The 17040-nt window shown below is 43.1% G+C and overlaps 1 protein-coding gene across 3 annotated transcripts in view; it reads right to left on the bottom strand.

The window, feature by feature from the left end:
• Positions 1–17040, bottom strand: part of ETV6 (ETS variant transcription factor 6) — a 124723-nt gene that overhangs the window by 11426 nt on the left and 96257 nt on the right. For all 3 annotated transcript variants that reach the window (XM_074538986.1, XM_074538988.1, XM_074538989.1), the window contains 2 exons: positions 16904–17038; positions 11908–12450 (listed from right to left, as the gene is read on the bottom strand). In XM_074538986.1, coding sequence (XP_074395087.1) covers positions 11908–12450; positions 16904–17038 — 678 coding nt within the window. The remainder of the gene's footprint in view (positions 1–11907; positions 12451–16903; positions 17039–17040) is intronic.

Raw genomic sequence — 17040 nt, 5'->3', positions numbered from 1 at the left:
CTTTTTCAATGCAAGAAGTGTATAAAAATGTCTTTTTTAGTGCAAGAATCCTTGGAATCAGCTGGAGGGATGGTGCTCCTGAAGCAGCAAGTCAATGTCAGGCTTTGCCATATTCTTGAATGTTCAACCCAGGGCAGACAACCTCCAATTACAGCACATTACAGATCACATTTACAGTTCTGCAGAGATATGGTTTACACTCCTCTTTACTTTCACCTCACCATTTGCAATAGGCAATGTTATTTTAAATCTCTCTCTCACATTCAAACACACACTCTGGGCTCCCTTCTGCACAAAACCAAAGAAGCACATAAAAAAATCAACCTGAGATGTCCAGGTGGAAACAAGGAGAGCTTCAGATGCTAAGAAGAGCTAGGATTCAAGTGCAGATTTGGTTTTTTTTTTTATTTTTCACTTAGTTTTTAGGATGGATTCAAGCATAATATAAATACACTTCAAATGAGACAAACAGATCTGCATCTTGAGATCTTCACAAGAAAAATCCCAAGTGATCAAGGGCCCCATCCCATATTCTCAACTGACTGAGCTGCTCAGACTTGCAGAGGTATTTAGCAGGCTGGTGGAATTCACAAAAAACCCCAACCACCCAAGTATCTGAGACTGCAGTTTGCTTCAACAATAAAACTGAAAATCCTTGAAAACTCTGCTTGGTTCCTACCACTACTTAAAGACTTGATTTCAAACCATATGGTTGTCTATCAGCAAATTCAGATATATGACTCAGTTGCAGTAATTTACTGAGCATCAGGGCAACTGTGGTAACTGTGTCTCAAGGAAATAGGAAACAAAAGGCATTAAACACCAGTAGGAAAGATTCAGGCTCACTGCATTTCTACTCCCCAGAGCTGAGAGCTCCAAGCACACAGTTAGTTATTTTGCAGCAGCTGATGCTTTGCAGCACACTTTAGCTGTGTATGAGCTCTGGCTGCACAGGCCCTAAAGCAGCTTTGCTTCCTTCTACTTTCACCTTTAGGAACCTGAGCACAGGCACTCAAGGGGTTTTGTTTGTTTTTAACCACAAATGGTTGCCATACATCTCTTTCTCCACAGATTGCACAGTAAAACATACGAGGTCTGGAGGGTTCTCCCTGACTGACAGAGGATCACTAATTAAATAATTTACCAGCAGAGACCATCTTTAACAGGACATTAGAGACAACGAGTCCAGGCTATCTGGGAACTCTTAGAGCTTGGATTATAGCAGAGCCCATCTGCAAGCCTGTGAAATTGGTCAAAACCCAAGAAGAGGTGATGCTAGAAAATGCTTTTAAAAGGAGCTTCTCTGCTAGGAAAAGAGGCACCTCCCCAAAAGGCTGCTGGAAATGACAGACAACGTGCTCAAGCACAGGGTGGGACTCTTGGGCTGCCTGTGCTGGGCCAGCAGTGGGACTATGATGATCCTTGTGGGTGCCTTCCAGCTCAGGATTCTCTATGATTCTGTGATACAGAAAGTTGCATTTTCCAGGAAGGTCAAAAGTATTTTTAGGAAGGACAGAGGAAATGGAGAGAAGGACTTGTATGTGGCTGGTTGTTTTGTAAATGTCAATCACTTGTAAGAGGGAAGTCTGGATGGTGGAAATGGCTCCATGAAGATTCAATCTCCTCCCTGGCTGTCTGAAGGCCTCTGAAGGAGCTGCTGCATGAGGGGTGTGTGCTGGCTAGTGAGTAACAGCAAAAAGCACATGGATGCTGCTGAGACCAAGCAAGTTTAGAAGTGTGGGAGATTCAATCAGGGAATTGAGTCAGGGCTGGTACCTAAATTGTTTGAGCATGCTGTGATTTCCTTCCTTTTGGCTAAAATAAGCTTACTTAGAAAGCAACTATGCCTCCCGAGCACAGCGAAACATAATTTCCCCCCAGCACACACAAACTTTTTTTTTTAAAGTGAACTCAGATGGTTGAACTTTGCATGTTCTGCAGCAGATAGAGTTGGGACTGAGAGGCTTTAAGGTGATGTAGTTGGGAGTGGTGAATGGCCTCATCAATGTGGAAAGGGCTCCTAAACACTGGCACTTCCATGCCCTACCATTTTCTCAGCTGTAATACTGAGCAAGTCTGAGCTGTGTAATTAGCTGGGAATTAGGGCAAACTGCAGCTTCAAATGGAGAGGTATGGCTACAACCTAGCTAATGCTTCCAGAGGGACTTTTACAGTTATGTACAAGGTAGTGATAAGGTGTAGAGTGCTTAGCTGGTTCTCAGATTGTCTGCCACAAGCACTGCCCTACATGTGCAAGAGGCAGCAGTTTCCCACTCCTGCTAATAAAAACCATGTTATTATTAATTGATCAGGCAGAGTCTTCTGAATACACACCTAAAGAATACCAGCATATAAATACTTCCTAATAGCTATATGATAGTAATAAATATCCCTTAGAATTGAAATACCATCTCAGAATGATCTGTAAATGAAACATTATGGACCTTAGGTTCCTGGTATTTTGATATTTGTCCAGCTATTACAAATGACTTCTCCAGTATCATTTGGCAAAGGTCATCTTCATGTTGCAGTAGTGAGAGGTCTCACATCTGTGCTCTCTAGGACTAAATAATGCTGTTAACAATACAGACATAGGCTCTTTTGTTCAGGATATAACATTCCCCATCACGGAAATATTCTTTAAAAGCACACTCTCTATCTGAGCTCTCTGTTGTTTAAATGGGACCCATGGTGCAGAGCTGGCCCTCTTCATGTAGTAACTACCAAAACCCTCTGTAACCACAGAAATGTTTTGTGAGACCCACCCACATCTTGCACTGGAGAGCATTATATAAAAAGTGTTTGATCTGGCTGATGACTGCCTTGGAGCCCAACATGGCTCCACACAGGAAGAGATGCCAAAGGAATGTTGTCATACTCCCTCTGACATCAGCTGAGGCCTTACCCCTTGCTGTGTAGGTTAGCCTAAAATCTCTCCAGCATGATATCATTTGACTTAAATGGTTCTGTGATTTCTACCAGCTGAAGAGTTCTCCCAAGCTCAGCCCCATTTATTTTACAAGTTTATTTGTGCTTCAGCTGCATTTGTTCAGAGTGCAGCAAACAATGGCTGTTCACAACTGAAACTCATGAACAGAACCCTGCAAGTTCTCTGGCACTCTGGTTTCTCTAAGTACACCTGAAGTGTGTCTGAAGACAACATGGTGATGCCCATGGTGTCAAAATGATGAACTGATGTAATTCACAGTCACTGGAGCTGGGGAAGGGCTTTCAGTCCCAGAAAGTCTCTGACCTTGGGAGTGTCACTGTCCGAGTCCCAGGAATGGTCTGACTGGGGAGTTTCCTTAAGACATGCGGCAGGAGCATAGTGCTGTGCTGAGATACAGTCCAACCTCAAGATCTATTATTTTAGCAGAGAAAACCAAAAGAAAAAAGTAACCAAGTCTCATGGTTAAGGTTTCATATGGCTCTGAGGCCTGGGGGAGCACTGACCAATCCTGAGATGGAGCATCCTGGTCATCAATGTCTGTTAATCCATGTCCAGGTCACTGAGGGAAAACAGTTTTCTTTCTGTGAATGTTGGAAGCAGGATGGTAAGCTGGTACAGCAAAGCCAATGTTTTTGTGTGGAGAAACCTCCTGACAGACAACTGTTTGTTCAGCTCAGTAAATTCAAGCTGGGGCTGAGTAAAGAGGTTGCCAGATCACACAATACAACAGTTACATGTTGCTTCTGTCTTGTACCCGAACACTAAGTGGGAGATCAGGCAGAAGGAGAGAGGAAACCTGAGACAGTCATGCTGCTAACAGTTGTACTGTGAGGTTGTAAAAATAACAGAGCAAGATGAGGCCAAGCTCTGTCTTTGGCAATAAAAACTTGTACAGGGAAGGAGGATCCAAAATACACCTCATGTGGTTGTAGAAAAGAGCACTGAAATCATAAGGAACGTGTAATAGATGGATCACAGACCATTGGATAGATGAAGACTTTGAAAGCTAAAGACAGTTGTACCTATCTTTACAAAAAATACTGTATTTTTTCTATTTTTCCTTCTTCTCCTCTTCTTCTGCTCCATCTCCCCCCATCCCCACCAAACAGATGGGCATTTTCAGTGTTATCTTCAAGTGCTGTTCTTTTCCTGCTCCATCACAATGGCAGAAAAGACTCCAGCTAAAGAAACCTGATTCTCTGATTCTCCTGTGGCTTTTCCTCAGCTTTACTGCTCATGAGAGGCGATGACTGGAAAAGAAATTCAACCTCTGCCTTTTCATATGCACTTCTTACAAACACCTCACAACCTCTTTGACATCAGAAAACCAGCCAAACACATTCATGATGGGAATTGAACAATTAAGAATGATGTTTTACCTTCAGAATTGTACTTTAGAGAAGTTGGCAAAAGCAGGAATTACTTAATTGCGGCAAAGGCATTTCCAACAAGGGTAATAATTTTTAACCCCACAATGTGAGAATCTCTACTATCTTCTGACAGTTCAGTCTTAGGTTTACACTTCTGTTTTTTTCCAAGTGCAGAAAATCATTGTCTGTAATAGATTGCTCCCTATGAACCTCACTTCTGTGTTCTCTCAAAGCCCAGAGTACTGTGGGAGGTGTGAGCATGGTTGGAGGACACAGCTCCTGGTTTGTTCCTGGGAAGTCCCTCCTGAAGAGACTTCATAAGCCATAAACTGGTGACTTGCCAAAACCAGAGATGTGACCTTCCCCTCCCCATTGAGACATGGCCTTCCCTTCCCTTCCCTTCCCTTCCCTTCCCTTCCCTTCCCTTCCCTTCCCTTCCCTTCCCTTCCCTTCCCTTCCCTTCCCTTCCCTTCCCTTCCCTTCCCTTCCCTTCCCTTCCCTTCCCTTCCCTTCCCTTCCCTTCCCATGAGAACAGCCTTACCAGTTTAATGTTTGCATTTGAAGGAACATAAACTGATGTGTGTTCTTGTAAGTGATTGGTATTAAAGCCAGATTTAAACAAGCCTGTCTCTGGAGACACTGAAGTGTCAACACTGTAAACAAACAGTGTTCTCTCCTGGTTTAACTAAGAGGATTCAAAGTGATCCAAGTTTGCTTTGTAGAAGAAAATCTGAATTACTGAAACAACTCTAGCCTGAAGGAAGTGTGCAGTACACAGGGAAAATAATGGACCTGTTTCCATTAAAAGGCAAATTTCTTAAAAGAAAGTGTAACATCCTGCTGACCCCAAGGGATGCTTAGGGTACTCTGAAGCCACTTATCTGTCTAGCCATGGGATGCAAATGGGTGCTACAGTACAGTAATGAGAAGAATGAAATCTAAATGCCTGAGCTTTCCTCTGGCTTGGTCAGTTCTGGCTTTTGAGTAGACCTAAATAAGCCCAGAATGCAATTTCTGCTCCTGTAACTGTGCAGTAAGAATGAGACAGCTGTGAAGACACTTCACAGAAAATCTACAACCACCTATCCAAGCCATTGCTATTCAGCCATTGTTTGAGTTGAGTGTCATTAGTTAAACTGGCAGGGAAAGCCCACTTTCATGCCCAAATTAATTGTTAATGCTGTGTTAAGAAGACTCTCAAGGTTATAATGAAAATTCCTATGAATATGAGCTCTGTGAGCTTGACTGTCATGCACACTCCAGTCTCTCCAGCAGTCTGGCTTTCCACAGGGGCTCCAAAAGACATGGCATGTAATGGAAATGTAAAAGTATACATTATCATTGTCATGTCCAAATGGAAGTGACAGGCCAGCATTACACCAGGATTTTCATGTTCTTGCAGGGCTCCAATCTGTCTGCATGAGCTGCTGCCCTACAGGAAGGAAGGTCAGTTCCCTGGAAAACAGCTACTACCAGAACTCCCACCACTCACAACTTAGAACTGCCAAAGAGCTGCTTTGGCTTTCTCTAGGCTGCCAGTCTGTAACATGAAATTGCTCAGCTGCTCCAACCATCCTGTCAAAGCTGCCCCCCAAAGTCTGTGTGTCACCAGAGCCCCACCAGCCACTTCTGGGCTGTCACATCCTACTGGGTTCATCACTCAGGACAGTGGAGAAGACAGCCCTGGCAGTCTCAGGTGGGTACACAGGTAGGCTCCAGTGGTATTAGCAATGTTATGTGCTGTCCTGAAATCAGCTGGGGTTTGATACACCCCAGATGTGGTTTGCCCTCCTGCTGAGCCTGGTGTCGGCCAGCACCCCCAGACCCCCCTGTGCAGGGATGCTCCCCAGACATTTCTCTCCCCATTTCTATTTGTACCCAGCACTGCTCCACCTAAGGTACAGAATCTATCAGTTGGAGTTGTCAGACTTCATCCAATCAACCACAGCCCAATGCTCCAATCTATACAGACCCCTCTCCAAGGCATCTTGTCCCTCAAGAGAGCCAACAGCATCTCCCCACTTTGGTACCATCAGTAAAATTGCTAAAGGTGCATTCAAGTTCTGCATCCAGATCACTGATAAATACATTGAACAGGACTGTCCCCAGAAGTGAGCCCTGTGGAACAGCCCTGTGGAACAGCCCTGTGGAACAGCCCTGTGGAACACTGCCAGCCAGATGTGGCCCCATGCCCTACAGCCCCCTGAGCCCTGCCCTTAGACAGTTCTTTGCCCAGTGTACTGGGAACCTGCTCATCCCACAGCCATGCAACTCAATCCTGCTGTGAGGGGCAGTACCAAAAGCCTTCCTTAAAATGCAGAACAACTACACCCACCACCTTCCCTCAGTCCACTAGCTGGGTGACCTTATCATACTAAGATAGCAAATTAGTTAGAAGATATTTACCTTTACTGTCTGTGCCTGATGTCTGCATTATTCTTTAAATATCTTTCAATAATACCCATTATTAACTTTTCCATCATTTTTCCAGTTCTTCTGTGAGGGCTAATGGTATCAGTTACAAAAGCTGTAACTTTTAAGTTGTGCTTTGATGCTGGTTTTTACCCTCTTCACTGCAGAGGCAGAACTGTTCTCGGCCTCCTTTCCCACTCTCCCTCCCTACCATCCAGCATATGCCACTGCAAACTGTGCCTGTACAGCTGTTTTGTACAGAAAGAAAAAGAAACTAATGTGTTGTAAGACATTATAAATAATAAACCAGTGTGGTGCATTTGCAAAAAGGATTTTGCTGGTACATGAGTAAAAAAAAACCCAGAAGATGATCCTATGATGTGACACAGTTGTAAATGTGCCATGGACACATCTGGAGCAGCCATGGGCACTGGGGCTCTGGTCCTAGCAGCTCAGTAGTGAGGAGACATTGCTGAGGTGCAGTGGTTTGAAGTTTGGTGTCTTCTCATGTTTAAACTCTAAATGTCTATTGTTACAAATCTGACAGCTCAGTCAGCTGAGCTTTTCTTATCCTCATTTATACTTTCCAGAGTATAAACAGAAAAAAATACCAGTTGATTTGCACTTTTTTAAAGCACTGTATTTGTGAAAGGGGTATTCCAGTGTCCTGTCTTTTCCCCTCCCACTGAGGTAATTTTTTCAAACAAAAGACGAGAATCCATGATTCTGTTCCCCCTCCAAACTCTCTCCCCACATAAAACAATCAAACCCCTTGGGAAGGCCTCCTCATGCTCAGAGCCCACGCCCATCCCAGGTGCTGCTCTGTAGATTTCAGCACAATGCGAGTCACTCATGGCTGATGGGCTCTTACCACGGGACTGCATTTTTGGTTTTGGCCATCAGACTGTTTTTATTGAGATGCCACTTACACATGCCTTGCCACAGGTCCATGGGGCTCATGCTACACTCCTGCACTCTCAGGATGTGTGGCACACTGAGAGGCTGAGGTGAACCAGGAGCAAGTCTGGAGGCAGCCCTCTGTCACGACTTCAGCAAGGTAAGAATCCTGTCCATCCTCATTCCAACAGCACTCAATGGCTTTATGGGCCTAACCAATACAGTGGCAGACAATGTGCTTCCAACAGTTTAAACATTGCCTGGCTTTTCCTCACACTCCTGAAGGGGAAGAAACAAATCCAGCAGCTCACAAAGTCAGATACAGCCCAGCTGCTAAGGTAACCCAGCTGATAAGAGCAGCCGATAGATAACACCAGGCACAGGACTCAATTGTCTTCAGATTTCAGCATGCTGTGGATTAGTGAACAAGTCTTTCAGTCCTAGAGCTGCTACAGAAAAGACAATGGGAGCTGGAAATCTCAGGGATCTGCTCAGCAATGTATTCCCCCTAACAAGAACTATTCAGATTTGTATTAGTGAGTTTTAAGTGACTGAATCAAAAGTGAGGTAAATAGCACCATGTCATTACCTTAATTTGGATGTTTCTGAGATTGTTTGAATGATGTTTCATTCAACCTCTATGTGATAAAGGTTAGGATGAAACCAATCCTGTTATAGTTGGATAGTCCCATAACTGCCTCTTGCACCTTGGGGAAGTACCTTTTACAAGATATCAAAGCCCTAAAATCCTTGATAACAAAACCTTCACCTGAGGTTCATGGGGAGTAGAATTTCCAAACTGCAGAAGGGCTAATTTAATATTGATTTAAACTGCAATTGTGTAAAAAAAAAAAAAAAAAGAAAAAAGAAAAAAGAAAAAATGGTATCTATTTTTATGCCACAGGGAGAGATATCCTTGGAGATAGTTTGTGGGGAACCAAGATTGACTACTGAAAAATAGTAAGCCATATATAGAATCCTGCTTGCTAGAGTCCAAGTTAGGACTTGACTACCAAAAGTGTTGCTGCTTTGAATTAGCAGTTCCAGTAGGGAAAACTCTCCATTACCCTGCTGGGCTGAACTCCCCTTTTGAAGGGAGTATTTAATATTTGTCATATTTTCACATGCTGTTAAGTAGATAACTACTGATGCCTGAGTTACTTTGTTTATCCCTTGCCTGGTGTATTTACAGGGGATGCAAACCTGCTTCTTGGTCATCTCAACATGATGACCTCCAGTTCTGACAAAGTTATGCAAAAGACTTGTGCATATTGTGTTGAGAAGATAGCTAACCACAATTTTCAAAATCAACTCTAGCCAATAATGAATAATATATGTGACCTTAATGAGTAATATAAAGATACTTTATGCCTCTGGCTTTGCTAGAAAAGTGTTAAATGGCCTCAGATGAAAAGATAATAAGACCTTCAACTTGAAATCCTTTGCTGTAAAAGGGAAAGTGCTTTACCAGTAAAATTAATATTTTGAAAAATGGTATTACATAAAAAGGTAGGAAAGATTAGTCAGCCAGTGAGTAGAGGTCATTGTTTTGTCTGACAGAAAGCCCAGAGCTTTATTGATCAACCTCCTGAAAAGAGAGCATTGTGTATATCAACAAGCAAAAACATTATTTTCTTTCTCAGCACCAACTAATTGCATGCTGCATTTAAAAACCCATTCAATCTACAAGTAAATAGATTCATGAGGCTGTTAGGTGTCTTAAGTCCAGGGAAAATTTTTCTACATTATAAAACATCTGAGCTGGGAACAGAAAATGTTCTGGAGCACAGCCTAAGGTTTTAGTCAGCAGCCTACCAGGCTTCCCTAGCAGCTCCTCATCACCATCCCCCTGAAAATCACCTGCATCCAAGTGGTTAAGCCATAGGAAGTCAAGGCTCTCCTCACTAAGGTAAGCAGTTGAGTACTTAGCTCTGGCACTGGACTCTTGGTAAATCTTTTCACTGCCCAACCCATCAGTCATCCTCATCAAGCAAATGGAAGTAATGCCAGTGATCTCTAAAAAGCCCCTTTGAAGAATTCATCTGCATTGATGTACATTTGCAGTTTCAGAGCCACGTCTCACACCTTTCATGGTCTCTCACACTGAAGTGGCAAGCATGGCTGGTCAAGCACCTCCATGTTAACTATGGCAGTAAAGGTGAGGACACTGAGATGAAAAACACATTTATGATGACATAAAAAATAAAACACTTATTGGCAAGAGCAGAGAGATGGGTGGGAAGCAGGTAGAAAGCTATTTTCTTTCTAGGGGGCCTAAGTATTGAATTCAATAGCTCCAGTGAAGTTAACATCAGGCACAAAGCACGGGCTGTCTAAATGCTTGGTAGTAATCCAGTTTTTATCATCTATAAATTAGCTGTGAGCTCTTTGGAGGGTGTCTCTACAGTTCAGGGGCCATTACAATCCAACCAGAGAAGCAGTGGCTTGTACCTGTGCAGCAAATGAGCCATGTGAGCTTTTGCAATTAAAGGACTTGGGCACCGATAGAAGTACACTGGCCAATTTATCAGCAGAAATCTAATCAATCTAACCATGAGCTCTGTAATTCCCCAACCCTGGGCCATAAAATACTGCCCTCATCTGAACCAAATGCTTGAACACACTCCAGGTTTTTCTGGCATTAAATAATTCACCAGCTATTTCAGGTATGCCACCCTTGCTTGCGAGTCTCAGCCAAAACATGGGCCTGAAGGTGAAAGCACCTAAATCTACAGGTTTAGCTTTTGGAAAACATTTTTCATGGCTACACATACTTGCCAAGCAACTGTGTTAGGCCCAGATTTCCAAGGGCTTGGGCTCTGTTGCCCTGCAAACAATATAGGGATAGAAAGGATATGGGAATTACTGGGGCTGGTGTCACTGGACCCACTGCACAACGTGCAGAAACCAAAGATTCCCAACCATGTAAGAAAATTCCTAAGTGTAAAGGAGAAAAATTACACCACCACATACTCCCCATATTTTTTCCTACATTTATTTCAGACTTGGGTTTATTCTTAAAGAATGTTTTCTTCTGGAAAATAAAAATTAACTGCCTTGATCTCCCAATAACACTTTCTGGGAAGGAAATCTCCAGTGATGCGACCAGTAGAGTATTTTCTCTGCCATAACTTTAAGTATATTTATTAACCTGCTGAGAATTTTGTGGGTAATAAAAATCAAAAGGAGAGAGACAAATGTCAGCCTGGCAAAAATGTCAAAGGATTCATTTCTGTAACTCATCTTTCTGTTAGTGAACGGATCATGGTCCTTGCTGTGCTTGATCTTGACTAGATAGTAAGATATGTATCTTTGGAATTTAAAGTGGCAAATCTTAAGAAAACAGAAAATCTTCCTCATTACAACTGAGGCAGCACCACATCTGTAACAAATTTAAGGCATGTAAGGACAAAAAAGAACAAGGTGTTTGTAGCTCTGTGGACAAGTGTAATACCTCACAGGAGCTGGGGATCACATCAGGTCACTGCTGACACAACTGCATGGAATCTTTCTGGGTGTGGTGTGCATTTGCATCTCTCAAAAGAAATTGGTTACTGGGGTATTCAGCGTATTTCTGAAGTGGTTGGATTCCTCTTCCCCCTCTCCCTGTTTACAGTTCCCTTTGGAGTACAAGAAACATTTTCTGTAACCTCAGCTTCCTGATTCAGTGGTTGTGATGTCAGTTATTTACGATAACAAAAGTGAGACAATGCCTGTGGTTTGTGTGGGACAAAGCCAACCTCGTTTCTGTAAAAAGGGACAGTCCTGATGTGAGGAGCCCAGGAAAGGCTATGAAGTAGGACTCTGAGGTGGTATTTCATTAGTCCTGCCAGCTTCATAATGGACTTGACACTGCATTATTTCAAAAGCCACTGACAGAGGGTTTCTTCATTTCCACAGGGCTGGACACTAATGTGAATTGAACTCTTGGAAAATTCTCTTTTTGCAGAGCAAGGCTTCAGAGATAGGTATCTTGGGAAATGAATGGATTGCTAGTGGGTGGAGAGGTAGCGAGTGTCAGGATGCAAATATTTCAATAGCAGTTACACATTCTGTGGTCACAGGCAAGTCATTCTGCACCTCTGCTTACCTGTCACGAAACTCATTTATTAATACTGCACTGCCTAAGCCACAGATGTAGTGAAACTTGCACAATGCCAGGAAACTCTTGATGTCACAGAGTAGCAAAAGGAAAGAAGAAACCCTTAAAACAAAGCATGGTTAGTTATGAATGAAGAGCCCCAGCTTTGGTGTAGCCTGTAGAATAATGTCCCTTACCTGCTATCCTGCCGATGGGCATGGCGTGGTCCTCGGGAGGGGAGACAGACACCATGATGTGGTTCATGTAAGCTAACTCTTCTCGGTGGGACAGGTTGATGGGCTTCACATCCCTGTGCAGCCCATCCTCAGACAACCTCGGAGGTTTGAAATCGGAGTGCCTGGGGTTCAGTATCAAAGGATGCATGATTGGGCTGGGCATCAGCTGGATGACCCTGGTGTTCTCCTGGCGAGGGCTGCAGGGCTTCTGGAGCATCTCGGAAGGAGGCGGGCAGTGGTTGTTTTCTATTGGGGACACTGAGAGAGGATAGGGCTCCTGCTGGTTGTTCTCATGCTGGTGCCTCGTCCCTGGCATCCTGTCGGCCGGGGACAGGCGGCGCAGGGTGCTGTCCATGGGGGACTTGAGCGGGCGCTGCTCGAGGTCTGGAGATGGACGGTGGTTGTTGGTGATGGGCGAGCGCGAGCGATGCAACAGTTCAATGGTTGGGGGGTTGTGATGGACTGCTTCTGCAGATGGCCTTGGGGTTCTCTGCACAAAGCTATCTGTGGAGGAAAAAAACAGCCCCAAAATACAGATTGTCTACTGTGATCAAGGTGTAGGATCTACTGCTGACAGCTTGGAAATATTTTTTATTTATGTGATCAGTAAAGTTCTGCATAAATGCAGATAGTTATTAATTTCTACACAGAATGAAAACAGTGAAAACAATCTCCCTCCACCACCATGTTAAAACACTTCCTTGGGAAACACACTAAGAGAAATCCCGTTTTGAGGAGCTGAATGAACACTTATGAAGAAAGTGTGTTTCTGCACAATTTTCTTGAAATTTTTCTCCTGCCATTCATGCCTCTCTGTGTCATTGCTCTTACTACCATAATGAGCACTTTAAGGTAGAAGGAATAGAAAAAAAAGGGAAAACGTCTCCTGGAAAATACTGGGTATTAAGTTTTAGATGGTAGAGGCTTAGGTCAAGGTAGAGAATAGCTCAGCTTGAAATGTGAACGAGGTTTAAAAAAACCCTACTGGTAGGAAGCTCATTATGAAACCCTATGTTTGATCCCTGCCTTAATTTTAAGAGCATGTTACATCTTCATAAGGACATTTTCATCTCCTTTTATTTAGTCTGTAGTGTCTACTGATGGAATGCCCCACATAAGCACTTACATGTCTTCATGAAGCAGGAGGACTTCTAGCAACACTTTTGCATGAGCACACTTTCCCAGCTGTGATGCTTAACACTAGTAGGGAGATAAATCACTAACAATCCTCTCACTAAATTAAAATTTTTGCCAGTGCAGACTTTCAGGTTAGCTAAGGCCATCAATTTTGACTTGGGAAACTACTGACAAAGAGGAAAGTACCACCAGACCTACAGTGACTAACAGGTTTTTATCAGAAAAAAACAAAGATCAAATTTCAGTGCTGTTTGTTGAAAGCCTTGGGTGATAAGAGAAGGAAACTTCTGGGTACGTGTCAACAACTGAAACAAGTAGCTGCCTATTTGAGGCTGCCTGTTTGTTCACTCCATTTTCTCTGAATATGAAATTATTCTCTTGCTCTCTTGCCAAGGCAGTGATAGCTGTTTGAAAACCCTGTTGAGGTGAAGACTGAAGGGCTTCTGCTGCTCTGGAAGCCAGGCAGGCAGCAGGAGATGGATCAGCACATACCCAGGGAAAGGCCTGAACAGGAAAAGCTCAAGTCCTGAGAAAATGCAGTGCCAGGCAGTGACATAGCATCTGTACCAGAACACTAAAGTCTACAGGAAAACCTGGAATTTTAGGCAGAACCTACATTGCTCTAGAATACTTATTAAACACACCTGTGGTCCCAGACAAGAAAAAGGCATTTGTAGGGCTTTTCAAGATACAGTGGAACAGCTGGAGGACATGAAACTCCAGAGCTATATATTGCTCTTGCTTAAACCCAAACAGTTTTAAGTACAATCTGGCCAACACATGTGGGATAGCCCAAATGAAGATCAAAGAGGGAAAATTTACTACTGTACCTACCCTGTGTGGCTGTCTTTCCTTAAATTCCCTTTCTTTGCCACAACAGAAAGAAAATCAACTCCCAAATTTTACAGTGTCTTATCTTCTACAGACCATCCACCCCCATCACTGTACATTCAAATGCACTGTGCTCATTCTTGGCCTGTAAATACACACCAGAATATTCTGTTGTTTGTCCTATTTATTTAATGCCTTGGCTGAAGAGAGCACCTAACTTTAAAGTAGAAAGGAATGCTCTGCTGTGCTTTTCACCAAGCTCTCTGAAAACATTAGCTGGGAAACTCCAAACAGAGGTGTTCCTACCTGTCTGCTTCCAAACCATGGTGATGCTGAACCTGGACAGAGAAAATAGAGACCAAGGAACTCTTGGAAAAGCAGGAAGAGGAAACACCACAAATGGATACGCACTAATGGTTCACTTTCCTTCAAGATCTTTTTCTTAAAGTACTTAACAAAAGAATCCCCCTCATTGTTTGCCATAAAACAATTGCAACAGCTCTAAGCAGGACTGCTACAAATGACCCTGAACAGAATAAAATCCTCATCACATTCATTCCTTGGCACATCTGGTGATTGTAAGCTGAGCACATATGGTATATCATTTCAGGCAGCACTGGATTCACTCTGGATCTTCATTCCAAATGAGCAACAGTCTTTTCTTGAAGACAAAGCTGTGAAAAGAAATTCATCTCCCAGGAAATCTGCTGACCTATCCATGCAGGGATGGGTGGGGCTGCACTTTGGGAGTGAGCAATTGCTGGCATGACAGTCCCAAAGACTGGCACTCTCTGCTTAGCCATGAAAGAAGTGCAGGGAATGACAGTGGAAGCTTCCTGCATGGCATCCCATCCAGTGACTCAGAGCTCTGTCAGAGGGACCACTGGAGATGAAGGTAATTCACTTTCCATTGCTCATCCCTCTGCAGGGCCAGAGCCCATTCCAAGCCAATACCTTGAACTGCAGTCAGTTGATTTCTAACAGCCAAACCCCCTTTGTTTAAGCCTAGTAAGAAACCACTACAGGGAAAGCATTTAAAAGCAGGATCATAAGTATAATCCATTAGGAAACAGGCAAAAGAGCCAGAAGATGGAAAAGATCACTGCAGTAAGGAGAGATTGTAATAAAGACACATCACCTGTGAAGTTTAACCACTCAGAATGGGGCCAGGGTAAAATCTGTCCCCAATGTCACAGTCTGTGAGTTAGCCTGGGTTAAGTTCTGCTCCTTGCATTCATTCTCCTTTTTTAGGTTGTATTTTGCTGAGGCAAAATGAAAACTCAATTGTGATAGTGTCTCCCAAGTGACTTTGTGAAACAGGAAGAAGAAGTAATGTCAAAATAAACGAATTCACCTGCCTGTAAATTTTTGGCATAGAGTTTTTTGATTGCTCAGTCTTGTGGCAGGCAAGCTGTAGTTTCTCTTGCTTATTTAGAAGTTCCTCTCACAGCAAACCAAGAACTAATTTTTGTCATTATAAAGAGAAGTTTTAAGTAATAGCACAGAGTTCTCTGAGAAAAGCAGTGCTGCTATCAGCAGCCAGAGTATTGTAAGGAAGAAATCTAAGTCGTTTCTTAATCACTAGATTGTAAAATACATATTTTTTAAATGACACACATGAGAAACCAACTGATTATCCTCTCTAGCCAAAGTTGCTCCATATGTTAAATGTAGGAGTGTCTGAGAGAGCAGCTAGTATTTCTGTTTGAAATTTAGAGTGGGAACACTCATGGGTGAAGGCCAAGCTTGAGGAAAATACAGATTTTGCTAATGGTCTGAATACAGCGGGCAACTGTCTCTGGCTCAGCTCTGCCAAGTGAACCTCAGCTAACCTGGAATATTTACACAGCTGTGTGGAAACACTTTGGAGTGTCCTTCTTCCACCTGCTGCTGTCCTGCTCTTGGCTCAGCTCAGGGTTTTGCTGGTGCCATTTGACTCTGGCTACCTCAGACTGGCCACAGGCAACTTGTACAGGTCTGACAGCACCCCTGAATCTTCTCTTGCAATCCCATGTTGAATCCTGAAATAGACTCATGTCAAATAGGATAAGCACACCTTTTCTCCAGTGAGCAGAGACCAGGGTGACATCCCAACTCACTCATGTTCTCTTCTCCTGTTTACTCAAAAAAGGAGTAACACTACTTTTTCCTTGATTTTTAAATTGAAAATTGAATTCATTTTTAATTGAAAAATATTCTTCTGCCTGATACTTTCGTGGAAAGGACTTCTGAAAAAGTTTGAGTTTTATATTTTCTATGATATACCCAAGAAATCCAAGAAGTACTTCAGTATGTGTATTTTTAAAGAAATTAAAACCTCAATTTTCCAGTGAAAAGAAGCACACTTCCATTTTCCAGTAGAAGAAGCCCAAATATGCAATTCCACAAACTAAACTGTTCTTTTTTCATCACCTCTGATAATCATGGTATGTGTGCACACTACTAGACCTAAGCAAGTAATTCTGATAGTGAAAATGAGAGAAAAGCTGCAGAAGCCCACCTCTCCCACCAGGAACTGCTCACCCAGCCCATCAGCTGAGCTGTGTGATGGGCTCAGTGCCAGGAGCTCTGGCATGCTGTCCTGACAGACTGCCAGTGAAGGGACTGGGGGCTGGATATTCCCCCTGAGCCTGCCCTCCCTGCCCTGCCAACAACTGCATTCAGCTGCATCTCCAGGATACTCAAAGTCCACAAAGCATCTTTGTCTACCTAACTGGGTGTGAGGAAAAATGAATCAATAGGGTCAATAAAATGCTCTGCTTTTTAATCTGTATCAGACATAGCTTTTAAAGGTGCTTTGGAGACAGAACAAAATAATAGGAGATAAATGGAGAAGGGCTTGTTGACTCACTAGACCATTTGATTGCTCCAAAGCTATGGAGTCAGAGAGAGGAGAGCAGCTTCATTTAAGTAACTTTGGGGCAAGAAAATGCCATAATTCCTATTTGCCTCTGTAAAGGCAGCTCCTGCAAGAATGAGACCGAGTTACCTTCATCATGATTCTGGTGCAATATGACCTCTGGCTGAGCATGGATAGAGTTCCCAGGGTGGAAGAAGGGTGTGAAGAGCATCCGAGCTTTCCTTTGCTTCAGGATTTGCTGAAGGAGTTCATACAAAACATCACCT

Source organism: Zonotrichia albicollis, chromosome 4, assembly GCF_047830755.1.
Source record: "Zonotrichia albicollis isolate bZonAlb1 chromosome 4, bZonAlb1.hap1, whole genome shotgun sequence".
NCBI classification, from domain to species: Eukaryota; Metazoa; Chordata; class Aves; order Passeriformes; family Passerellidae; genus Zonotrichia; species Zonotrichia albicollis.
This window is presented reverse-complemented; position numbering and strand designations above follow the sequence as displayed.